The sequence below is a fragment of the Amphibalanus amphitrite genome, unplaced genomic scaffold (genome assembly GCF_019059575.1).
Source record: "Amphibalanus amphitrite isolate SeventyFive unplaced genomic scaffold, NRLGWU_Aamphi_draft 001224F_arrow, whole genome shotgun sequence".
NCBI classification, from domain to species: domain Eukaryota; kingdom Metazoa; phylum Arthropoda; class Thecostraca; order Balanomorpha; family Balanidae; genus Amphibalanus; species Amphibalanus amphitrite.
In genome coordinates, this window is record NW_024882718.1 from 174743 (window position 1) to 201509 (window position 26767).

The 26767-nt window shown below is 48.7% G+C and overlaps 1 protein-coding gene across 2 annotated transcripts in view; it reads left to right on the plus strand.

The window, feature by feature from the left end:
* Nucleotides 1-971: 971 nt before the first annotated feature.
* The window catches only part of LOC122371262, a 37409-nt gene continuing 11613 nt past the window's right edge, over nucleotides 972-26767 (plus strand). Inside the window, exons 1-9 of one of the 2 annotated variants that reach the window (XM_043347436.1) lie at nucleotides 972-1338; nucleotides 9428-9519; nucleotides 9857-10345; nucleotides 16395-16568; nucleotides 16817-16886; nucleotides 17212-17526; nucleotides 17906-18240; nucleotides 18551-18678; nucleotides 19095-19247. In XM_043347436.1, the coding sequence (XP_043203371.1) occupies nucleotides 9860-10345; nucleotides 16395-16568; nucleotides 16817-16886; nucleotides 17212-17526; nucleotides 17906-18240; nucleotides 18551-18678; nucleotides 19095-19247 (1661 nt within the window). In that variant the 5' untranslated portion in view covers nucleotides 972-1338; nucleotides 9428-9519; nucleotides 9857-9859. Of the gene's footprint in view, nucleotides 1339-8930; nucleotides 9169-9427; nucleotides 9520-9856; nucleotides 10346-16394; nucleotides 16569-16816; nucleotides 16887-17211; nucleotides 17527-17905; nucleotides 18241-18550; nucleotides 18679-19094; nucleotides 19248-26767 lie in introns of those variants that run through there. The other variant, XM_043347437.1, reaches the window with a different exon arrangement.

Here is a 26767-nt window from a genome sequence, read left to right on the forward strand (position 1 = left end):
TTTTGACATTGAGTTGAGTCAAACATTTAACATGAGTCAGCTGACTCAACTTTCTAGAGACAATGGTCTAAATAAGTATCTAATTACAAGTCATTACTCAAAGAAAAAACACTCCTTAAGTCCTAACAAATAACTATTTATAACAAAGATTAGAACAAGGCCCCGAATTTTTTTTCACCCCCCCCCCCCGCTCAACAACTTTTTTATCTGAGTCAATTTTGAGTCAACTCACTTGACTCAACAAAAAATTTGAGTCAAGTTTGAGTCGACTCATATTTTCATTGAACCGATTGAGTCATGAGTCGAGTCAAGGGAAAAATCAGCTCCTTGTTTGGGTCAGAGTTGAGTCAGGGCTTTCTGAAGTTGAATGATGAGTCGAGTCGGCAACTTTTTTTAGTCGAGCACAACCCTGCTGAGGACACGAAACATGGCGTGAGAGAGCAAACGGTTTGTTGATGATTGATTCACATTCGACAGTGATTTACTTGCCAGTGAAGGTTGCATAAGTCCGTGGTGTAGTTGGTGTTAATTGCTCCAAATCAACCACCCGTTATGCTGTCTAATGTCTATCACATTTCACCTACTTATAACAATGGAGCACACACGTGCGAGCAGTGTGAGTGCAGTCACGTGCGACCCCCCCCCCCCCCTCTTCCTCTAGCTAAAACCCTCTCCTCCCACTTCTCGCCTCAGTTCGTGGAAGGTCACAGAGGGTGGTTTTAGGACTCGGAACAACTCGTCTATTCGGTGCTGTATGAGCAAACCTCACCTCGCACCCCCCCCCCCCCCTCTCCCACCCTCACGGTCCTGGTCCGGGACCATCCGGACCGTGTGGTCCACCAGCTGAGCAGCGTGGGGTCCGCGCCGCAGCGCTCCTCGTGTCCCAGATACCGGCCCGGCTGCGTCACGGTTCAGTACCTGGCCGAAGTAACGGCTCGCTGCCGCCGCCGCCGCCGACGCCGCTGCGAGTCGCGATGGCACTCAGTGAGACTGCGCTGACTCCAGTCGCAGCTCGCTCCAGGTCGGGACCACAGCACAGTCACAGCGCCGCTGGAGGGGAGGGCACCACGCGGCCGAAGCAGCACACTTGAGGATTCACGCAGGCGAGGCGAGGACGGCTGGCTTTTGGAGCGAGCTGACGCTGGTTTGGTTAGACTCAAGTTGTGGGTATTGTTTGGCTACTGACACTTCAGCTGTGACCGAGTTTAGTGCAGCAGTGATTTACTGTGTTCGGGTGAGAGGAGACAACAAACTGACTGAGCAGAACGACTGCAGCGCACGCGTCAGCTGACCGTCACAGTTAAACCGATCATCGGCAGCCAGTGACGCAGAAGGCAGGTGAGTTATTCAGGGCCAGTAGTATCAGAGTTGGGCAGCATGTAAAGTCGATCCGGTACACTCTACCGGCTCTTGTTTTCAGATATCTGCGTCTGTAAAATGCTAATTCGGTTCAACGTTGGCTCCACCACGCCTCGCAAGCCAAAGTGGATGAGTTACAAAGGGTCGAAGCCTAACATTTATGTCAGGTCTTTTCTAAATTCTATGGAGAAGTGAAGTGTCTTCTCTCAGTATACCTGTATCTACCTCAACTGAACAATGAACAGTGATCAATTAGCTGCATTTTTCTATCATTTAGAACGCACGCTTCTACCATTTCAATCAGCTAGAGTATAAAATTCCGACGTTTTTAACAAGCCAGCAGGCCACAAGGATCCCACGGAACCTCAAAGATAGCTGTAAGGCGTACCAACCGTTCTTTACCTCACGTCACGATCGTGAAGCGAGCGTACTTACATAATTCGCGAGTCACGACCACTCTAGTCACGAGTATCGTGTATAAACACTGTGATTGAACGGCGCACAGTGGCCGCAGTCGTGTCTTTGGCACATCTGGCAACGGTGGGAAGCTTACTCACTCAAGTTTGACCGCTTCTTCCAGTCGTGGCATCGTCTGACATTATTTCCTGCCGTCGCCTGATTCTTAGCTGTTGTTATATTCCAGTTTGATAAACACGCTGGTCTTAGCGATTTCAAAAACATCTTCCCTTAGCCCTTTTCACGTAGAAAGACTATCGTTGTTCATTGTTTTGCTTATCATATCATTTAAAATTTAAATCCAGCTATCCGATAAAGGCGTCCCTTGACACTGCTTAGTATAGCACTCCAACGGCCTATAGGCCGATGAAAAATTAAATATAGTTAATTCTTAAACAATATAACAAACCAATGTCTACCAACATATGTGCACCATGCTACCATCACGTCCATTCAACCTTGCCACGAAGAGACGCACTACACCTTACGCAATGCCGACGGCAGTCTCGGACTCGGTGACCCAGTGAGCTCTAGTGACGTCACACACTGATGATATCACACTCTGCTGCCGTCTGACACGCCCAATGAGCTCTCTGATGACGTCACAGCCACCCCGTGACCTGCCGAGCTCTTCATCCGTGCAAACTGAACACGTGAACACCAGACTGTGTCTCTCATGTCTCTTCACAGCTCCTTTACAGATGCGATCGATATCTATGTAATTGTAAAATATGCAACCAGCCGACAGCCGTGAAAGAAATGTGTCTTCACTGACAGATCGCTTGTCTCAGCAGTCAGCAGTAAGCCGAGCTCTCATACTAACGCCGTCTAGCATTGCTTCAATAACCCTGCAAACCATGTCTGGCACTGAGAGAAGTCTGTTTCAACCTGGCTGTCTGATAACTAAACCAGTTCGTTAGTTATCTGGATAAAGCCACGTTGGGGTCTGTCTTGCTCAGGTTGTGACTATCAATCCCGAGTAACGATTCAGACACATTTTTAGTCACATGGTGCCTAGCTCATTTTCCCTGGTTCTCCACAATTGTTCATATAAATTTCTGATACAGGTTTAATTCGGGTCACGGTACGTAACAGCATGGCTCAGTCACCGTTGTAAACACAGGACATGTCCAGTGTCAGTTTTATTCTACTGACCGAACTGATCTCTGAGGCATGAAACTAGCTTTAGTCGCTTCAAACTGAAGAACCATATACTTTTGTTCGGGAAATTAGATGATCGGTACTGGCTGGGTTGTCCAAATAATGTGATAGGGGAAGGCTGAAATTTAGACAAAAAAAGAATCACGCTCATTTGCTATTTTTTTTCGTAACCTGTTCATTGTCAGCTGGAGTAAATCACTACTTCTTCCTCGCGGATATTGTGGTTGAAAGTAGCTATTTAACGTTCGAATGATTTAAAGGTAGTGTGCCACCTTTGAAAGATTTCCCATTTTATTTTTCCTAGGATAAGAAGCTTCTGTTTTTACCTAATATCGCAAAAAAAAATCAAAAATGGGCCTGGAATAGTGCCTTTTTCGCCTAAAAGTTTTTCGGTTTTTAGATATGTATAACAACTGTAGTGGGCTCACCTGCAAACAGGCGTCGGGCAACAATCGCGAATGCGGCGCACTTGTGACAATAAGCAAAGGTCATTATAGTGTTACGACCATACGACGTACGGGAATGAGTTATCAGCTGTCTAATCGTAGACAACACAATATCGAGCCTTAAAGTGTAAGCCCGTATTGGTATTGTTTCTTTTATTTGGCTGTCGAACATTATTTATGGTTTGAAATATGATTTTATGTAAAATAATTGATATGAAAAAGCCGTCTTATAAGTTATGACCCCATTTCACCACACGCAAGTGGCAGAAATGACAATGATCAGCTGACGCATTTTTCTTGGCCGAAGTCAGAGCGCGCGGCCCGACGCACCACGCGTATTTGGAAATTCCGACCTCGACGAGCATCAGAAGCCACCTAACAGGCGTGTTCGAAACCGCAGGAGATGATGATGAACGGGTTTATCGAAACTTGATTGGATGAGCATATCGGTAATAGCGATTTCAGTGTGTGCATTTATTGTTCATAGTGGTGTGAAATGTGGTTGGGGTACGACCGACAACCCGTCGGGGCGAATTTCGCACTGGGGTACTCAAAATTTGAAGAATTTAAGACGTTTCCATGAGTTTTGAAGGTATGGATAAGTTCTAAAAATCCGGTTCTCCTTATCTGGGCCATTAACTCCATACGGTCCAAGAAAGCTGGCACACTAACTTTAAATTCATCCACTTGAGGCATTTATGTAATAATAAATGGTAGACGTGCTGTGTGCAGCCGATGTTCTTCATTCAAAACAGTAAACGAATAAAGATCACAGCGCACTGCTTGCACTCCCGCCGTTGCTTCCGCCTCGTGACGTCACTGCGGGCACGACGTGACGTCACTAGGGGCACGTTTGGCACGCAAAACATATGCCAGACGGCGCTTTACCGCAGCGGAACCCGTTTGAAACGACTTATGACGCTAGCAGTATGTACAGTTAGCCAGCCACCTGGTGCTTCGTTTGCCGTCCGAATAAATAACGCAGATGGATTTAAATTGTGCTTCTTGTGAGAATGTGGTCAGGAGTTTCAGGAACTGTTGATGAGACACACGAAGAAGGCAAAAGAATGCATGCGTGTGTAACGGTAGTAACGACAGTAGCGAGCCCACAATGAATTCCTTGATCACGCTGTTGAAATTACCAAAAATAGGAAAAAATAGACAAACCAAAAATAACTGTAACATCAGCTTCGAATTGAGCTGCTCATGTCACAGTTGTTGGCATGTATGTTGCGACTTTTGATGCTAAAGGATAGAATGATCGAGCAAAAACCACAAAAACCGTGAACCGTGAACCATGAACCGAAACCGTGAACTTCAAAAACGTGGGAATATTGGCAGCCTTATTACCAAAGTTCCAATTCAGTCATTTTACCGACATTTATGTGCGATTAGCATCAAACCCACCTCCAATAGTGACGGCTTTCGATCAATTACAGCCCCATGCACGGCATTCCCGTGACAATAAATCACCCGCCGGCCGACACGCTCCTGGAGTTCGACCGTCGAGTTCTTTGACGAACCTATCCACTCGAAGTAGGTCCCGGCGTTTTCATGATCTACCAAATGAACAGGTTCAGTTCAATGTTGTAGACGCCATATGTAGGAGTTTCAATGGGATGCTTGTCACGTACTCCTCTCTACGTTCGCCACAACACGCTACACCACGTGTTGGATGATACTCTGACGGACAGAAGTGTTACACTAAAGTGCGCGTCACGCGATCCATCCAACAGACACAGAGCGATGTCGGTTTGACAGACTCTTAAAGCGCGGCCGAGATGGGTTCGTCAACGATCTGGTAACCACCACAGTCCGGAGTGTACGGATGCCAGATGTTCGACCGATAACGAACACGCTCTTCAGGAGTACCGGGGACGTATCAATGGCGGTACTCTGGTGACCGAACGTAGCTCCGAAAACCGCTGACGAGCTGACGAACACAGCGATGCGTAACAGATCCGCTGCTTTGGCTCGGCCGACTGTGGTGGAGCACTGAACGGACCACGGAGGGTGTCATTATCCTGTCGGACAGCTGATACCACTGTTGTCAGCTCGTCAGTGTGACCGGTGCCGCTAGCAGCCGTCACTGTTCTGAACAGCCGCACCAGATTCGGAGATACGTGGTGGCGGACATCAGCATAGGCGGATAGTTGTGCCGAACTGGGGGTGCTCGGGCGCAGCAAATCCGCCGCCGCCCTAGCGGTGACCTTGACCTCTGCCGTCTGCTGTGGCTCCAAAGCCAAGCCGGCGTGGAATTGGGAGAGCTTCCTTTCCCCAGTCAAGCACAATTTTCCACCTACACACAGAAAAATATTAACACCGTTAGCGGTGTAATTGCACAGTACATATCTGAGCACTTGAGGAAAGTTAATTTAGTCCCTTCACACAGAAAAATATTAACACCGTTAGCGGTGTAATTGCACAGTACATATCTGAGCACTTGAGGAAAGTTAATTTAGTCCCTTCCCCGCTTAAATTACTCGCGCTTCTAAATGAACACCAGGAAGAAGGTAATAGAACACTGTTAGGAGGGTTGGGTGTTTTGCTACATGTAGTAAAACACCCAACCCTCCTAACAGTGTTCTATTACCTTCTTCCTGGTGTTCATTTAGAAGCGCGAGTAATTTAAGCGGGGAAGGGACTAAATTAACTTTCCTCAAGTGCTCAGATATGTACTGTGCAATTACACCGCTAACGGTGTCAATATTTTTCTGTGTGTAGGGACATCAACCTGATCATTTTGGCTTTTGTCACCAGTCTTATGCGTTAAATGCTCCACCGATTCCTTCATTGTATTTTGGGGTAAATTACATAGGCGGCAGCCGGCATCCAGAATGACTGGACAATGCTGATCAAGGTTGAGGAATGTAAAAAATCAAAATAGATGGAAGATAGCAAACCATGTGCAAGTGAATCGAACATAGAGAACATAGGAGTTTGTGCAATAAGCATCCTTGCTATTACAGCAATGTGTTTTTGTGACGTAGGATGCCATATAATTTTCACTTGTCAGGCAAAATATTGCTCCTCTTATAATATTTTGCCCGACATACCTAGTACTAACCGGTGGCAGCCACGCATCTTTGATATTCGTATCGTAAATCGATTACAGTTTTGTACTTACCTAATCCATGACATATCTGTGTATCTAATGTTTCACTGGCGTTTTTCAGAAATCGTGACTTTGCACTGCATTATAAATGCACCACGTGCAATGCGTAGTGTGCACGCCATGGTTGCACGACGCACCATGCACTGCATGCAGTGCACAGTGAGAGGATGCACTTCGTGTCACTGCTTCATAAGACTGATAGTGGCACGGTTCGCTGCACAGAGAGTTTCGTTTGTAGCAGCCGTCACCCTATCAGAAAAGCAGGCCAGAATGCATATGAAGGGAAATCTGACGGTATCGCAAAATGTCCCCTTTGTCTCTGTTTAGATATGCGATCGGAGTTGTGGGTTATGACCATGCTAGTAAATTGTTTTCGTAGGAGCTGATGTTAGGATGTCACATATGAACACCAAAATGAAGTGACACAACACGCTATAGTTGCGGGGTAGGTTTGGCGGATTAGGCTCCTGATGGTTTATGTTCCGGGTAATATAGAGCCATGGACTCAACTACTAGAGTCATCTGCTTTTACCATTAAAAGTGATATATGGAGACGCGATCTACAGAAATATAGTGCAATGTTGAAAGACCCCAGAACTGGCGTAAGCTTGAAAATTGATCTCTTCGGTGTGATCTGTTTACCCTCATAATCACATCGCCCTCACACCATCCGCTCCACGGCAAGGTGTGTGCTGCCATATCTTCTGACTATGCTTCCAATTTCCATATCTCCCTCGTCCTCTCTGACCATCGTCCGTATAGCTGTGGTGAAGAGAGACTCGTCTCGGCGACAACCCTAGGTGTAAAGGGGGCCAGTGAGCGTCTTGGTGTGACCATCGAGGTGACCACAGTTGGTCTTCTCTCGTTGTGGTCTCTCGATTGAGCCCGTTCCTCAGAGTGGCCAACTGGGTTTGGAGAGGGAAAGTGAGCACAGTAGGTCCGGTAGCGAATCTGGTCTAAGGTCTGTTGTCTTCTTCGCTGTTGCGTGAGAGGAATCAGTCGGAGTGATTGAATTCGTGGTGGAAATTTCAACATGTCGACTATCGAGACTGAATTATCGGTTTTGAAAACATGATTCAGTGATCACGATCAACTCGAGTTTTTATACTCTGTCAACTATCTATCCTGAATCGGTCAACTAGCCATTGATCGGATATGAATTGATAAGATGAACAACTAATATATTGTATTCTTGCAAGAGTTGGGAAGTCTTTTTATGCTGCAGATTTCTAGCTTTTCTCACATAAATGATCCCCACTTCAACCTTCCAATACTTTCTTTTGGAAGTTTTACGCGTGAAAATTAGTAATGACAATTCCTACGACAACCGTTCTTAGAAACACATTTTCACATAGAAACGCACATTTCGCAGTATAATTGGCTTGAGTGTAAAAAGGAGTCTCACTCTCACATACACTGAAAACTGTCGGGGTGCTTGAGCCATTGTCTCGCCGGCCACTGCTATGAAATGCATGCTGTCCACGCAGTGTGGCCAGTTGTCTGCGGTATAGAAGAAGTCACTGTCCGCTTCACGTATCTGGTTTTCACAGTTCATGACTTCGCGGTATTGTGAAGACTTGCTGAAACTGAAAACACGGTATGGTTCACTGTGCATGAAATTAGGGTGTGCTGAGATTGTCAGTTTAGCACAAACAGGAACTCTGCAATTGTACATCAAAGTTGCAAGTATCATGGAATATGCTGTAGTCTCTGTTCCAAGCTCCAGTGCTTTTGTAAGAATAAGCTGAGCGGGCGAAATTTCTGTTTGATCTCTATCTTCATTACGGGACAGATCCTACCAACCGATAAACTCGCCCAAGGATTATTACTGTCTCGGTCATTAGTTGCTGCTGGAAAATAATACAATCAATACGCAAAACTTAACATTTAGCCTTGTAACGAGCACATCCATCTTTTGTGTCTAACATTCGTGAGAGCTTTTCATTTGAATAAGTATTTGAACAACCCATATTTTCTGCTGCACTTGCGAGTTGCATTTTTTCAGCCCTCGACTCGTTTCAATAGCATAAAAAAACGCTCCGAAACTTCAAAACGTGACACATTGACAGCATTGTTTGCCGTGCACCCTGACAAAGTTTATATAAATCCCGGTCATATCGTTACGTCATTGTTCAAACATAAATCGCCTACCGATCGTCCCACCTCAGCCAATGTTCACACCGGGCTCTAACTGTCGTTTCACATCGCGCCTCTAATGGTCCGTTAACACCGAGTGTCTAATTGTTCGTTCCAGTCAGCTGACCTATACTCATTGTCCCACAATCTATCTCAGTTGGTAGCACTCCCTTGTGTCTCACTTCCCTGGCCTGAATTGACGTGACCCATCTCACTAGCTTCCACCTTCTTCACTGAGCAGGAGTGTGTGATCAAGCCTGAAGTTTGCCCTATATTATCCCTACCGGACGGCGTAGCTCGAGATCGATTGGTAGCCTAGTTTGACCTGGTTACCGACGGTCTCGGGTGGCCGTCTCGAAGGCTCCCAATTGGTGATCACTGACTGGTGACTGGTGATTAGTGAATGGTGATTAGAAGCTGCCATTACGTCTTATAGCAGAGAAGGAGAACGGTCCCTAACAGATCGCTCGTCAGTGTAGCGGTAGGAGCGTGATGGTGAGGTGCGCGCTCTCCTGTTGTTCCTGGTGAACAGCAGAAGTGCCTTGGTATCTTGGTGACAGTTTGGTGATAGTGACGTTCTATGATTGGTGTCTGGTGCATGAAGTGACCAGTGATCTAAAGCCACTTACGCCACTACATCACTGTGTATGGGTTATTGTGATGGCTAGTGTATGGTGACTTGACGTCCAGAAAGAGACAGAATAGCCGGACCTGAATGGGCAACTAACGAGTGACACTTCTTCTTCTTCTGCAGGAGATTGCGGCATGTAGAAATACCCTCGTCACTCATCTGTAGTAAGACGTGGAAGGCTTCGAAAACCCTTCCCAAAATCAGCTATAAATAAGGTACGTTCGTAGTCCAGGTGTTTTTGGAAGCGATAGCGTTTATTGGCGTTGGAAGGGATCAAATCAATCAAAATTATGTGCAGAGTTGTATCCAACATTACTTGAAACTGGGAATGAACTATGAATTGGTGCAGCTAAGCTGCGTACCACTTTGTTGTCTATCTGCACCTGAATTTACTATATTCTTACGTTTTTTTTTCATTGTATGAAAGTCGTTAGAATATGTTTCATTGAACTTCCCCTTCCGAAGTTGATCATTCTTTATTTGTCCACTAGCGAACGCAGCCAAAACCAATGCAATGAAGCTCTAATCACGGTATTTAATTTTTGCTTTCAGAAAATGAAGGTGCTTCTCGCCGTTTTCCTGATCTGCGGGACGTGCACATCCGCCGCCGATTCCTCAGCTTCGGCTTCGGATGTCTCCAGTGCAGTGTCAAAAGCCGAGCCCAGTCGTGGCAGCGGCGAATTCGCCTCCGCACGTGCTCTCATCGAAACCCAGACCTCCGCTTTGGAAAATATTCTTGGCAAAACGCCAAAAGACGAAGCTCTCAAATCTCTATCGCGAGAATCTCGGCAACTGAGCGAGGATTTCGCCTCCACAAGTTCTCCACCGACGGAGACGGTCCTTGAGGATGATGACGAGCTGACCGATCAGGAGCGGCTGGATATCCTTCAGGAGCTGGAGCGGCTCAACAGCACAGAGCCGGAGCAGCTGCCTCAGCCGGAGATGTTCATTTCACACGTCAGAAACTACTGGCGACGGCAGGAGGAAGCGCAGCAGAAGATCAGGAACGAGATCCTGGACATGATCCTGCCCAGGAAAAAGGTGAGTTGATGTGTTGACTCCGTAGTAGCTGCGCTTGACCTTTTCTTTTGTCCGCGCCCTTATGGGCAATTCACCGTTTCATAATGCTGTGCTTTATTGTAATTGATTAGATGCAAAGGGAAGAGTGAAAACTGGTCCATTAAAAACTCGGTTTGTCAGCCAGGGCCTATTTTAACATGTTAACTGGGGGGCAAATGCCCCCGCACTCAACAGAATTGCCCCCCCAGTCGTCGAGATGTGCCCACTATAAAAATGGGCATAAAGGAACACGGTGACAAACATACAACTGTGACTTGTTTTGCAATGGATGTCAAATGAGTCAGTCTGCAAGTAATGACCAGTGGTGGATCCAATGGTGGGTCATATGGGTTATGACCCCCGCCCCCTTTGGCCCGGGGACACCACAGGCCTGCCTGGGGCACCACCGGCCTGTCAGGGGCACCACAGACCTGTTGGGAGCACCATCGACCTAGGAAGAGCACCATAGGTCTGCCAGGGGCACCACAGACCTGCCAGAGGCCCCACCGGCCTCGCAGGGGCGCCACCTTGGGCCTGTCAGGGATACCACCACAGGCCCGCCAGGGGCACCACAGGCCTGCCAGAGGCACCACAGGCCTAGCAAGGGCACCACGGGCCTGTCAGCGACACCACGGGCCTGTCGGGGGCACCTCAAGCTTGTCAGGGCCAAGGGACACCACAGGCCTGTCAGGGGAACCAGAGGCCTAGCAGGGACACCACATGCCTGGCAGGGGCACCACCGGCCTCGCAGGGACATCTTGGGCCTGTAAGTGGCACCACGTGCCTGTCGGGGACACTCCAGGCTTGTCAGGAGCACCACAGTCCTCTCAGGGCCCAGGGGCACCAGCGGCCTAGCAGAGGCACCACCGGCCTAGCAGGGACACCAACGGCCTCGCAAGGGCATCATGGGCCTGTCAGGGGCACCACGGGCCTGTCGTTGGAACTTCAGGCTTGTCAGGGGCACCCACAGTTCTTTCAGATGCACCGGCGGCCTAGCACCATGGCACCATGTTTGGCCGGGATTGCGATTCGGCGCATGTCGCCTCGCATTAGCCGCTCGTTTGCAGTCTTTTCGTGGTTTCAAACGTTCAAACATGGGATATGATGTTGCTCCCATGCATTCGGGTGGGTATCAAGGTCACCGGAAGGTCAGGTCAGGCCATTTACCTTTGATGACCTCGGTTCACATTTTCGAGTTCTATATGATTCTAGGCTAGTTTTTGGAGCTAAATTCGAATTTAGCAACCATTTGACCGATTGCCAAGTAGTTTTGGTGCCTTCGTAACATGTTACGAGGCTGTCAGAGGCGGTTGCCACCTACTACGAACACCCGGCAAAACCCTTACTGGTTTACCTGACCTGACCTGACCCGACCTGGCCTAAATGCATGAAGACATCATCTATAATCATAACTAACATGATATCGTGATCATCACCCCGAAAAAACATAGCAGCCACCCTTTACGATGCTCTAACAGGTCTCGATTTTCCCGACTTTTGGGTCATTGACCTGACCTGGAAGGTCAAGTGATGACGACCTAGGACCTTAACACTCGCCGGCACAGGCCATTTTGCGTCCTTCGACGGCACAAGGGGGGGTTGGTACGACCCCCCCTCGCGTTTGGCCGCTGATCGAGCTAGAGCTTCGCGGAAAAAACGAGCGTGCTGCCCGTCACGAGAGGAAGCCGATGATATCCAATTTTAATGTCCTAGGTCATCGGGTGACCTTCCAGGTCAGGTCAATGACCCGAAAATCGGGAAAATCGGGACCTGTTAGAACGTCGTAAAGTGTGGCTGCTATGGGGTTTTTCGGGGTGCTGATCCGAATGATATCATGTGAGTTTTGATCACAGATGATGTCTTCATGCATTTAGTCCAGGTCGGGTCAGGTCAGGTCAGGTCAACCAGTAGGGGTCCTGCCGGGCATTCCTAGTAGGTGTCAACCGCCTCTGACAGCTTCGTAACATGTTACAAAGGCACTAAAACTAGGCTTCGTAAATGTTCATCGGGTTGCTAAATTCGAATTCAGCTCCAAAAACTGGCCTAGAAACATGTAAAACTCGAAAAAGTGAACCGAGGTCATCAAAGGTCAATGACCTGACCTGACCTTCAGGTGACCTTGACATCCACCCTAATGCATGGGAGCAACATCAAATCACATGTTTGAACGTTTGAAAGCACGAAAAGCTTGCAAAAGCGCGGCTAATGCGAGTCGACATACGCCGAATCGTGATTCCGGCCAAACATGGTCTCGGAAAGTAGGTCACAGGTCAAAGGTCATTTGGGTCAGGGTCATGAAATTTTTAGGGTAGGTGTAAAATTGATAAATGTGAGGGTACTGAAAGTTTCGTTGCAATCGGCAGCTTTTTACGCGAGTTATTCGCGAAAAAACCTTAGGGGGGTTGCATCAACCCCCCCCCCCTGTGTCGGCGAGGGTCGGCGAGGGTTAAAATTGGGTATCATCGGCTTCCTTTCATCACGGGCAACACGGTCGTTTTTTCCATGAAGCTCTAGCTCGAGCAGGGTCGAAACGGCAAGGGGGAAGGTCCAACGGACCCCCCCCCCCCCCCCATCTACGTTCGCAGCTGGAAAATACCAATACGGGCGAGGGTTGATGGATTATTAGAGACAATTTTCCAGGTTGCCCCCCCCCCAGTCAAATTCCCTTAAAATAGGCTCTGTTGTCAGCCAAGCGAAGTTATATGCATTTTAAATTGAAAGGTGCATTAGCCATTAGGTACCCCAAAAGTCAAGCATGTGTTACGGTGCTTCTGGCTCGCATTTACCCGTGAAAGCTGCCCGTGCCGCCGCCTATTGTATTCAAGGCAGCTACTTGTAGCCAGGTACCGCTATATTTCATTAATATCTATCACTCAGGCCACTATTTAGGCTCCTCGAACGTCACGACAATGACTTGCCATTGCATGCATAATTTCTTACCACGTGTAAACTAATTAGGTTAGTACACTGTCATCTGGCCGGTGCCAATCACGCGATATTCAGGGCATCTCATTGGGTTGCCGACTAAGCAGCGAGTTTGTCGGCCATGCAGCATACCTACCTTGGTTGTCACGACCTGTTCTCTACATTCAGAGCCCCAGAAATGTTTTCTACATTCAGGGCCCCAGGGGTCAAGGGTTTACCTTCCTCTGTCCTTACCGACTGCCACGTACTTTTCATGTACAACTATAGAATACTGTATACGTGCATTGTTCACGAACATTAGACAACGGCTTAGGAACACTATACGATTCGCTGAAAACCGCCTATTCATTTCCGACTCTTCATTCAGATTTCTAGCGACGCCCTTTGCCTATCAACCGCAGTAATCTGTCCGACGCCGAAGCTTAGCCAAATGTGTAAAAGAGGATTTGTGTAGTCTAAAATCGTTTGCCCAATAATGGAGTTATTTCAGCGTTTACCAATGTCCATTATATTTCATTTGGCACACTCTGTCCAATGTGAGAACTGAGAGCTTAGTCAAATGTATAAAAGTGACGGCCATTACTAGCTCGCCTCCTCTGTTGTATGTGAGAGCTGTCAGCAGTCTCTATCCAATATAAGAGCTCCCAGCAGTCCTCTATCCAATGTAAGAGCTCCCAGCAGTTCTCTATCCAATGTGAGAGCTCCCATCCGTCCTATGGCCAATGTGAGAGCTCCCAACCGTCCTCTGTCCAGTGTGAGAACTCCCTGCCGCCCGGCTCGGCCCGACACTCCGTTAGTGAGTCTGTCACGGTTGACTGACCATCAGACACCTGACAGACGAGTTAGCGGTCACCTCCCGCCGCACCCCACTCTCCCCCTCTCTCTCTCTCTCCCTCTCTCTCCTCCTGCACTCTACCTGTGGACTTTCGATAACCGCGGCAGGTGCCTTCATTAGCACGTGCAGTCAGGCCACTAGGGTGGCCGCTGGCCTAATTGAAGCCTTTCTCTTGGAGAGATGTGACCATTATCCGGGGAGGGGAGCGAAATACAAGGGGGTGATCTAGAGAGGAAAGCCTGGATGATTGACGGGAGAAATTGGAACAACCCCATAGGCGGCGGAACGGGGAGGGCACCGGGGCACCATGCCCCCTTTGATTTTTGCATTTTAACATTAGCCCTATGGGCGTTGCATGGAAAGAATGGGACCAAAAGTCGCCAGTGCCTCCCCCCCCCCTCTTAATTGAAGGTGTTCCGCCTCCACTGAACAATCCGTGCAGGATTCGAAACACATGTAAAAGTTATGGGTCCGTTCGGTCACGCCAAATTCAACCTGCTTTTGAGCTTGACTGATTATTCAGACTCATCAACAGGGAAGACTGATCATATGACTAAAATTGTACGCGTAGAGTCCGTTCGATTATCACGTGACCTAGATCGTAGTGGCTGCCAAACAAATATACCGTATCACGTGATATCAGTCATGCGTGTGTGATGGATGAGGCGTGTGCGTCACGTGATGTTTCGTCTCGTGATTGTTGTCGTCAGTCATTTCTCGCCTATCCGTCTAGAGATGATAAATGTCGCGAAGGCAGGCGAACCGCGTGTGAACAATCTGTTAGTGTAGACGATAGCTAAGCTAACGGGAAATGCAGTTCTGAGACACTGGTTCTAACACGCGGGTACGGAATAGCGCTGGCTGCTTTGTCATCGGCGATTCTAGGATTCCAAAGAATGTTTGTACTCGTTTTGTCAAATGATGCCTAAGACTGTGTTCTGTCATTATACGCAATTAGTTATGTGCCTTTGCAAACATTCGTCCAGTACTTCTCTTTTCGTTATCTTTCGGAACCTCTTACTCTGATCAGTTTTTGTACTGAGCGACTAACTGTGGCTTATACCAACGTGTTAGTTGTTACCAATACCATTGTTTTGAAATGGACGCACATGCCACAAAACGATAAATCTAGTTCCACCTACAAACCGGAGCAAAACAACACCAGTTTCCCATTACTAATGGTGTCGGCCGGTTGTGTCAGGTGGCACCGCCGCACCGGGCTGCAGTGCTGGTGTGGGTACTCGTACAACAGAGCCTGATCTGTGTGAGAATTGTAGGTGTTTGTGACTGTGTTCACTCCACTGAGAACTAGGAATGTGGATCAGGCCAGTGGGACTCGAACAGACGATCAATTAGAGAGCAGATGTCCCTGACAGAGCAGATATAATTGATGGGGTTGTTATTTAGGTTGAGCCACACGCAGATGAGACATACCTGCCATAATTGTGGCCAAGACATGATAGCAAGCTTTCTCAGATGTCTCGTCAAAACGCTTTGATAAAGCTATGATAATACCGATTTTTTTCAGTCATGTGATTATTTTACGAATATCTAAAGAAAACTATACAGGCCTGCAGCCAACGTCACTCATCAGTATGTATTTATAGTATTCTCATCAAGATGTGTGACACTACTTTGTAAAGGAACACAATTAATAATAATACATTCACTATGCATTATACATCCGTGTTCCGTCCTGAAATTGGCCTCTCGACCATTCCATTAGATAAAATGCATGAAATGTCGCAAAAGACTGTCAATGTGCTGTGTTTGTTAACCTAACTAGTTTTAGACTACCATCAGACAGGGGAGAGATATCCGCACAGATTTGTTGGTCAGCCTTGTTCACTGGAGCGTGAACCGTGCATTTAGCTCATGACTTTGCTGACATTGAGTAGACGGGTGAAATGGACAGGTGAATTGTAATGATGGGGGTGCGGAGAAAGACATCGGGGGTGGGTGGAAGGGGGGGCTATTCAGTCTAGCGGAGATCATACAGCGAGATCGCGGCCGCAGAAATACTGATCATTGATATTCATTGATATCGAGAGCAAGATATAGGAGAGAAAGGGGTGAAGAAAAGACTTCAGGGAGAATGAGAAAGGAACCAAAGGAAGGGTGAGAGGAATCCAGTGATAGAAAGAAAGAGAAGAGAATGGGTATGGAAACCTTTTTTGAACATCTGTTCGAAGAGCAGGTCGATAGCACTATCTGTTGAATGTATCAAAGCTGTTATCAATATCTTACCACTCTCTCCCTCTTTCTCCACAGAGTCGTCCGCCGGGGCCGCCGCGAGGACCTCTCCCCAACAGCGTCCCGGCCAGAATACAGCGACCGCCGCCGCCGCCGCCGCCCAGACCCGACCGCAGGGCGGACCGGCGGCCGCCCCCGCCCGGCAGGAGAAACCCCGGACCTCGGGAGCGAGACCAGGTCATCGGGCACCAGGTCAGGCGGGGTCACACGGTGGGAAACATTCGGATTAAATTTAGAGGACGTTTTGCTTTTGCTTTGCATGGACAGATTTTAGAAGCTGTTTACTCGTGTGTCAAGACGCCACTTACATGTCATAACATGCGTCACTCTTCAGCGTCGAGGTGATGGACGTTTGATGAATATTTCAAGTCACGTTTCCCTGCTACTGCTACGAGTGATGACAGTGACCTTGATCTAACCTGACCTGACCCATGTTGCAGCCACCGCCACCGGGTCTGTTCGGGGGCCCTCCGCCACCGGATCACAGAAACGACGTCCAATCCGCGCAACGTAAGTGACAATATTCAATTCCTTTACTCCCTTTAATTCTCTATTTGCCATTCAAACATGACTTTCTACCTAAAAAGACGTTGATTTTCAATGAACTGTCACAAGTGTCCCACTCGAAATGGTCATGTTTGATGATCATGTCACGGAAATGGTCATGTCATGGTCATGATATACATAGAAAGAATCGAATTGCATGCAGGTATATTCCTAGAAAATTCGAATCAGCTAAGTTTTATTTTGATAACACCACTGCTATTTACGCATTTCTCAAAATGTTGACGTTTTTTACACGCCAATAATAATTTGTCTTCTCCGTTCATTTCAGCGTCGATCCCGGCGCCTGCTCCGTTCCTGTTCAAGGTTCCTGGCGAGGGGGTGATCCAGCTGCCCCCGCCCCCCACCCACGCCTCGGCCCCTCAGGACGCATCCAACGTATTCCCCCCGCCCTTCCCCGTCGGAAAACAGCCGGCCAATCACCGACCGGGACTGAGGCCTCGTCCCAAGGGTCACCATGGCAACCGGCGCCGCCCGCCGCCGGCCAATCAGGAGGCGCCGCCGCGCCGCTCACCGCCCAATCACGAGCCGCCACGTCGCCCCCACAACGGTCTCCGAGCTCCAATTGGACCAAGGCGTCCTCAAGGTTAGTTATTCGGCCAATCATTTCTTTTTGCAGAGACTTCTCTATTTTTGCAGAGATTCAATGATTTCTTTTTGGTCGAATAAACTGGCGATTTTGAAGTGATCAATGACCTCACAATTCAAGTCAGCTTGATTGAATGTTTGCACTACCTAAAAGAAAATCACAACGTTGTTGCGATGAATGGATGAGATATTTACAGCCTATATGCATGGAGGCTTTTTCTGCTGCTTTTCAGCATTCCCTTTTCGTCTAGAGACCCGCGTTTCGGCTCACAATTTGTTTCTATCATCCGCTTCGGCTAGCATATTCAGACAGCCAAACTCAAAGAGAGTGTAAGCATGTTGTAGGGGTATAAACACCCCTCCCCCTCCCCCTACAGAGCGTCCCCCACCGGACAGCGACCGTCGGCGACGTCAGGAGGAGGAGCATCGCAGACGGCTAGAGGAGGAGGAGCATCGCAGACGACTCGAGGACGAGGAGCGTCGGCGTCGGTTTGAGGGAGAGGAACAGAGGCGCCGGCACCAGGAGGACTTCCGTCCTCCGTTTCCTCAGCGTCCTCCTTCGTTTGTGGAGGAGCAGAGCAGACCGCGACCTGACCTGGTCCGGCCGGAGACCAGACCGGACCCGGGACCAGGACCGGGCCTGGGACCGGTGGTCCCCCGCAGACCGCCCAACTTTGACTTCGGACCGCCCGATGGCGGCTTCAAGCCGAGTGTGAGTTGGTGGGCGAAAGCTCACGCTAGGTTGGGATGGAAATTTAGTCAGATAGTTCACCAGTCAGCCGGTTTGAATGATTTGCTCTCGCCGGCCCTCCCGCACAGCGCTACCATATTTGTCTATATTGAACAAAAACTTTCATTAAAGACCTCACCTAACTTTTTACCTTTTCAATCAGCTTTTTACTCAATCTATGCTCAAGCTGGCTATTTGATGTTCATTTTCTTATGTTCCAAACTCCAAAACATACTAACATCAAATGACTGGTTACGCGCCACAAGTAACCGTTAACTTCTCTTCTCCGCAGGACATTGATTTCGGCAGCTCGAATTTCCGACCGTTCAGTCCTGTCAACAACGACTTGAGCACTACCACGCGACGGGAGTGTGATTTTTATGCTGAGGACATCTGTCTGGCCAGCAGTGTGTACCCCGGGTCAGTACCATCGACGATCCTCGATAAGTAACAAGGATCATTCTTGTAGTAAGCATCCTTGGAGGATGTTTGAACGTTGGAAGCTGAGATGACTGGTGCACTTCAGGAGACCGGCAGTGTCTTTGGTTGTTACGGAACGGATTCCATTCAAGTTTTCTGAGACGGAGTTTAGTGTGAATGCATTTGATTTAAAATATAAGTGGAACCACTTTTTTTGGCAAAAACTGCAGCGTAGCATAACAGTAACTTTTTATCATTGCGTTGGGTCTCTTCATTGTTTTCCAAGTCGTCAAATTGCGCTACCTGCTTGCGAGGAAGCGCATTATATGACGTCATCCTCAGCGGCGATCAGCCGGGAGCGGCCAATGGTGGACGCTATGTAACTGACGTCACCTGTTGTATGACGTCATTCACAGGGATGCTATCCGCGCCTCGATCAGCCGGGACCGTCCAATGGTAGACGCCATGTTTGCCGAGGTTCAGGAGCAGAGTGCCGATATTCTGGTGGAAGGAGTTAGTAGTAAACAGGAGGAGTTGTACGACTACACGCACTACTTTGGAGCCGAGAGGTGGGACAACACATGTTTCATTTCACCTTTATACGAGTTAACCTACTACGCCGTTTTTATTTCTCATTTATTTGCTTGCATATTTTGCCTCTGTCGCCGCCGTAGCGGCTCCAGTGTTTTATGGCACGCGCCATTTTGCATATTTTCACGCAGTCGGAATTTCGCATTGACCTATAATAAGTATAGACGAACTACTCGCGTCTTTGCGGCGTTCCTCGTCGACCAAAGAAGCAAATTGTTTTCTGAAATTACAGCGCAGGATAAGGGCAATCCTAACCTTTAAGCACGGACGTAGAAATAAAAGTTTGTTAAATATTTAACGTTAATTTATTTTAAAATGTGTATCAGAACGCTAACATTTACTACAAAACATTTATTTAAACGTTTAAGGTTTGAAGTCAAGCCTCACGAAATCGTCTCCATGGTAACGGAATAAACAAAGTCCTCGGCATCATTTATTGTTGCCGCATTGCAAATTGCGTAAGGTGTGTTGACAGTCCTGTGCATATTAAGCAAGAAAAAATAGTTTGTCACCAATAAAGAGCACAAAACAAATATCAAGCACATATTGCACGTGATAAGTGAATCATTTCAAGGAGATAAAATTGACTTATGTTATTACAGCAAGCATTTCAAGCAGTGTGATCTGAGATTTTTGGTATTCATGTAATTAAAGCATTTTATTTCATTTTCTTTAAATTTATCCTGTTTATCTGCTAGATCAGTCAGACACTGATATTTTTATCCTAATGGCTAGAGTCAAGAGAAGAAAAAACTGAAAGACACTTGCAATCTTAACAAATGTCATAAGAAATGGTTTGGAAGAGGTCCACCCAAGGTCTACCCAAGGGGTCTACCTAAGAAGGCACAGGCCTATGTTCTTGTTGCTGGAAGGCTTCTGATGTGTGCTGAAATTCATCTGCCAACTGAACCAGACATAGCCCGACTTATGGCCAACATATAAAGTAAAAAAGATTGAAGAACTTAAGTTGTAAGTTGCTACTGCAATTAAACACGATGGAGGCTGGAGCCGTCAAGAAAACTGAATGGAAGCTCAGCAAGACTGCAACAGTCGAAATGCCTACCAAGTGTGACCTGCTAATGACTGGCTTAATTATTTCTTGCGTGTCTCAACATAAGTGCTCAAGAGCAGAAGGCCCCTCATTTAGGTACTTGTGTGTGCGCTGATTTGTGGAACGTTGTTAAAATCGAAAACCAGAATTCGTGAACTTTTGGTGATCACCAGTGACCTTTAGCGATGACCTGATTGAAAAATTGTCAAGATGATTCTCAAAGTTCTTATAGCGAGCTACCTACTGCCCTTTCCGCATCTTTCTATCTTTCTTCCTTTGCGAGATAATATGGCGTTGACAAATACGTCCCCCTCCTCCCATCACTATATGGCGAAGTTGGCTGAAAGGCCCACCCGGACGCGGGTTAAAGAGGCTCATGGGTGAATAAAATGATGCATCATTATGTGCACTCAGATTGGTATGAGTTAGAGGTGGCAAAATGTGGACCCGAGGACCCGGTCCAAAGAACCAGTCTGGACCCATATGGGTCCAGACCGGTTCCTGGAAATTTTCTGACGGGTCCAACCGGGTCCTACCATAAATTATACATCTTGCACACTACACATTATTGCAAATTATGAAGTGAATAAAGTGAATGTTTTTTGCTCACAGTAGCTCATGAGTATTCCCAATGGGAAATAGGCTGTTTTATATGATGCAACTAATGATACCTACAAGTAGTTTGTATTAATTGATTTTGGGGGAACGGGTCCAAATGGTTCCGATTTCAAACTAAGACCGGGTCCGACTGGTTCCAGAAATGTCCAGCCGGGTCTGGTTCGAGTCTGGTTCCCAAAATTTTCATCTTTTGCCACCTCTAGTATGAGTATATCGCCACTCATCCTACAGTCTCTACTACCATGAACATTATTTGTATGTCTTCATATGCTTTGACGATGCTTTGATGATGTCATGAATGTTACTGCTGAGCTTCATCTTAAATACACAATACATAATGTTAAATCGACTAACAACCTGTATTAATCGAATTCGCAATCATGAAGAGAAACGCGCATGAGACCTGCAAAACTACGTGATAGTGAAGCTCCTTTAACGGATCTAGAAATGATGATTCTGAGCGCAATGGCAAAGCCGCTCTTTAAAGATGTGAAAGTGGCCCCACTCGGAAGAGTCGGTCGCTACCGGTGTACCAAATTTGAGCGCAATCTCCCCAGCCGTTCTCGAGATGTGGAAGCGACCCCTCGCGCGTGCGCACGTGCAAGCTGGACCCAAACTGACTTGTGCACGGCACCCTGTCAAACGGTCCCTAACGACGTACCAAATTTGAGCGCAATCGGCCTAGCCGTTCTCGAGATCTGGAAGCGTACCCTGCACGTGCGCACGTGCACCAGCACCCAAACCGTGACACGTGAAAATGCATCATCATTTGCATGTCCAACGACATGCCAAGTTTCAGCTCAATCAACCCAGTCGTTGTAAAGTTATTGTTGATTGAACACATTTGTCACCACTTAGTTGGCACGTGGCGCGTGCCGTGTCCCTCACCCTATGACTTTGTGCTATGTTCAAGTGATTAAGCTTGGACGCTTCTTCATTGTAGATGCAGTCTCGTTCCGTTCCGTCGTGTCATTTACGCGAAAGAAGTTGATAAACTTTTGCGTTTTTCCCATAGACAAAGCATTGTGTTATTAGTTCGTGCCCTTACACGTACGGTGGCGCTAGTGTCGCTCAGCGGGAACGCCCTTCAGGCGCTGATTAAGCCAGTGTAGTCTGTCTATACTTATTATAGGTCAATGGAATTTCGTCGGTGCTATTGTTGTCGTGTGAATGAACTCGTTGAAATTAGAAGGAGAAAATGGCGGACAATATAGATTGATCAATTCGGAACAAGTTTAATTCGACTTTCGTATTATTCGGATTTTGCTTATTCGTAAGTTTACCAGTCGATCGAGTCGGATTCGATTCGTTCGCAACATTTTTTGGTCCTCCGGGCCGGATAACGTAATTTGTGTGTCGTCTCGTTCGCTCTAACGTAATGTTCACGAATAATGTAGCCTTTGAGCGTTATATCGTCGTTCGCTCTAACGTCATTATCGTGAATTAAGATACGTTTTTGAGTTTCGCATCGTTCGCACTTAACGTAATGGCCACAGATAACGTAACGTTCCGCGCATTGCATGGCTTCTAAGCATAACAACGTATGCTCTGAATGATCGTGCTGCTCAACATCAGCAAATAATCAACATGGATCAATCACCCGAAGCAGCAAGAGTGAAGCGGATCCGAGCAAACAAGAAGTCGTGTTTGACACGCATCTGCAATCGAGCCGAGAATCTGATCGCAGTTCGAGGCAGTCGTACCATTCTCCAAGAGCTGCTCGGTGATATTGACCGTGCAATGGACACAGTGACAGACTCCAATGAGTCATACTTGCTGGTATTGACGGACGAGGAAGAGAAATCGAAGGCAAACGAGTACATGATCGAAATCGAAGCACAGCGGAACAGCATCGTTCAAAAGATAATGACTTACCTTCAATCGAGATCTGACGAGGCCGCTTCTGAAGCTAGTGCAGCGTCGTCCCATCGTTCGACGGCAGCTGTGGCTCATTCACATGAGGCTGTGATTCAGGCCCGTCTGACCGCCTTGAAGAGTCGCCAGGAAGAAAAACGTCTTCAGTGCGAAAAGGAATTTAACCTGAAGATTCAGGCGGCTAGAGAAGCGGCTGAAACAGCCGAACTTGAAGCTCGACTGCGGCAAGAAGCCATCGAGTCAGGGACAGTCAATCTGGATAGGACTGATAACATCAGAGACGAAGCTGCTGTTGCCGATTGTGAAGTTGAGCAAGAACGCGCGAACGTTGGTGAGAGCAACCTGAGAACAGCAGACTGGATCAGGAGGCTGAACAGTCCTGAGGCCTCACCAGCTCAACAGAGAGAGACGACAGCGCGTCACACCGAGCTCCACAGCGTGCCGCGCATAGCACTGCCGAAGTTCTCGGGTGAGCCTCTGGAGTGGCCAAAGTGGATTGGACTTTTCGAGGCGCTGATTCACAAGCAACCAGGGCTGTCAAACGCAGAAAAAATCGTTCATCTTCAGTCGGCAGTCACTGGTCTGGCGCAGAAAACAATCGAAGGCATGCTATACGATGGCGAGCTCTACCCGAAGGCGCTACAAGCTCTCCAAAGTCGATTCGGCAGGAGTGACGATATCGTTTTCGCACACCTGAGGGCTGTTTTCGAGAGCCAGCCTCTGAAGCACCTCGACGCAGCAGCCCTAGAAAAGTTTCAAGCTCGTCTCCATTCCGCGGTTACGACTCTCCAATCGCTCGGCTACCATGGTGACGTCACGAGCCGTGAGAACTTGCGACGAGCAGTCGTGAAGCTGCCGATTCAACTCCGTCACGAGTGGGGAAAACGAGCAGTAGAGCTGGAGCCAAGGCAAGTCACACTGTCCGATTTGGATGACTGGCTAGCTCTACAAGTCCGGATATTGCTCAGCAGCTCAATGTCTGAGCGTGAAGGAAACAGCGGCATCAGCTCAGCGGCAGACAGTCAGCGCCGACCGCCGGCGTCGAGTCAGAGGCATGGATCGAGTGCGCGTTCGGCTCTCGCCACGGTGGCCACTCAGCATGGCTCCCAGCCGGCGTGCCCCCTCTGCAATCGCCGACACGGCTTGGCTCGCTGCAATGCATTTGCCCAAAAGTCGGTGTCGGAACGAGCTAGATACATCGCTGACAATGACAGATGTTTTCGCTGCTTGGAGACGGGACACATCTCGAGAAGGTGCCCGTCCACATCTGTCCAACAGTGCAGTTCTGCCGGCTGTGGAGGCAGACACCACCAGTTACTACATGGCAGCCAGCGTGTTTTCGAGCGTCGTGGAACGGAGCAGGCTGCCGCGCTCGAGCAAACCCAACAACATATGGATCCAGCAGAGCAGCACGCAACTAATCGCACGATCGGAGCCGCGCTGAATGCGACCAGAACGTCTACACTTCTTCAAGTCGTACCAGTGCGTGTGTACGGGCCAGACGGCGAGTGCAGTGACACGCACGCACTACTGGACGCCGGAGCACAAACCTCTCTCTGCACCGATCGGCTGAGGCAGCGCCTGGGTATCATCGGAGAACGCCAGGAGCTGCAACTCAACAACGTCGAAGGGGCCGGCGAGAAGAGAACTGTGCACCGATTTGAACTGCAGGTATCGGCAATGTCGGATGGAAACGGAAGAGCGGATATTACCGTACAAGAGGTATACTCCGTTCCTAAGCTGAACGTGCAGCCGCAAACAATCGACTGGAGTCGGCGACACGAGTGGCTACATCTCTCCGATCTCGACATTCCAGACACAAGTGACAAGCCGATCGAACTACTGTTAGGCGCTGACGTCACTGAAGCAATAGTGCAGCACGAGGCACGCGTTGGTAGGCCAGGCCAGCCAGTGGCCGTTCGTACAGCCTTTGGTTGGTGTCTAAGCGGCAACATCACACAGCTGGTCTCACCTGGTGCTCGTCACGTCATGCACATGGCACGAGTTGACACTCGAGAAGAAGAGCTGAGCTCTCTGGTGAAGGAATGGTGGTCCACCGAGTCCTTCGGCACCAAATTCAGCGAGAACGTCGCCTCATCAGCTGAAGATAGGCGCGCGGAGAAGCTGCTCGCTGAGACGACGAAATGGCGCGGGGACAGGTACGAGACCGGTCTACTGTGGAGATCAGACGACGTCTCCATGCCAGACAACTACACAGCAGCACTGAATCGGCTTGAGAGCACGGAAAAAAGACTTCTCCGCCAACCAGGGACGGCAGCTGCATACCGAGATACCTTTCGACAGTATCTGGACAAGGGATACGCTCGAATGCTCTGCCCAGAAGAACTCGAGAGAGCAAACAAGAAACGATGGTTCCTACCGCACCATGCAGTGGTCAACCAAAACAAGCCAGGAAAGATCCGTGTGGTATTCGATGCTGCAGCCAGCTACAGAGGAACCTCGCTGAACAGTCAGCTTCTCACTGGCCCTGACTTCCTTCAGACGATTCCCGGCGTTCTTCTGAGATTCAGGGAGCAGCAAGTCGGTGTTTCGGCCGACATCGAACAGATGTACCATCAGGTGGCGGCAGTGAAGGACGATCAGCCGGCACTCAGCTTTCTTTGGCGAGATCTGGACACCACCCGGCCTCCTGATGTGTACCAAATGGACCGTATCATCTTTGGAGCCCGGTGCTCACCGGCTTCGGCATCGTATGCCCTTCGCAAGACCGCCAATGACAAGGCCGCTGACACTGACTCGGACAGAGCGGCGGCAGAAGCGGTCCTCTGCAACTTCTATATGGACGACTTCCTCAGCTCGGAGCCAAACAGCGACTCGGCTATTTCTAGCCTCACAGCAGTGACAGCACTCGTATCTCGAGGAGGCTTCAGACTCACCAAATGGCTCAGCAATGCTCGTGACGTCCTCGCCGCTGTGCCAGAGTCCGAGCGTACGCCATCAGCGGCAGATCTGACTGTGCAGCTGCCGACAGAACGCATCCTCGGTTTGCTGTGGGACGCAGAGACTGACCTGCTAAGGCTGCATGTTCATCACCGAACTGTGCCTCCTACAAAACGGGGTATCCTTCAGATGGCTGCCTCCATCTACGATCCACTCGGATTCGCCTCTCCATTCACTCTTCTCGCAAGAATCGTGATGCAGAAGCTGTGGGCACTGAAACTCGACTGGGACTGTGAGCTCACAGGAACGACGGCGGAAGAATGGACTCGTTGGACGGGAGAATTGGCGTGCTTGGAAGCACTCACAGTTCCTCGGAGCTTCAAAGCATGCGACTCACCTGCACGTGATCGGCAGCTTCACATATTTTGTGATGCTTCCGAGCTCGCCTTCGGGGCCGTGGCCTACCTCAGAGAGACATCGGCTGACGGCACTGTGTCTGTCTCTTTCGTCATGAGCAAGAATCGAGTCGCTCCATTAAAGAAACTGACTATCGTTCGGCTTGAAACTCAAGCGGCTGTGCTAGCCGTTCGACTGGCAGACGCCATCAGAAGAGAACTGAAGCTCGCAATTGATGGAGTCAACTTTTGGAGCGACAGTATGGTGGTTCTCCAATACATCAACAACGAAAGTAGACGCTTCCACACGTTCTTCGCCAACCGAATAGCAGAGATTCGCCAAGGCTCAGAACCATCGCAGTGGCGGCATGTCCCAGGAACCTAAACCCGGCGGACGACTGCTCGCGGGGACTGCCGGCTTCTCAGTTGACGCCGGATAGCCGCTGGATTCAAGGACCTGCCTTCCTTCGCCAGCCGCCGGATCAATGGCCTTCAGAGGTTCGCCAAAAGGCCATAAACGATGGTGATCCCGAGGTCAGGGTCGTGAATCTCACCTCCACTGATCTCAGCACAGGGATTGTTCTCCCTGACCCCAGCAGATTCTCAAGTTGGACTCGCTACAAACGCTCCGTCGCCTGGCTGATGCGGTTCTCTGCAA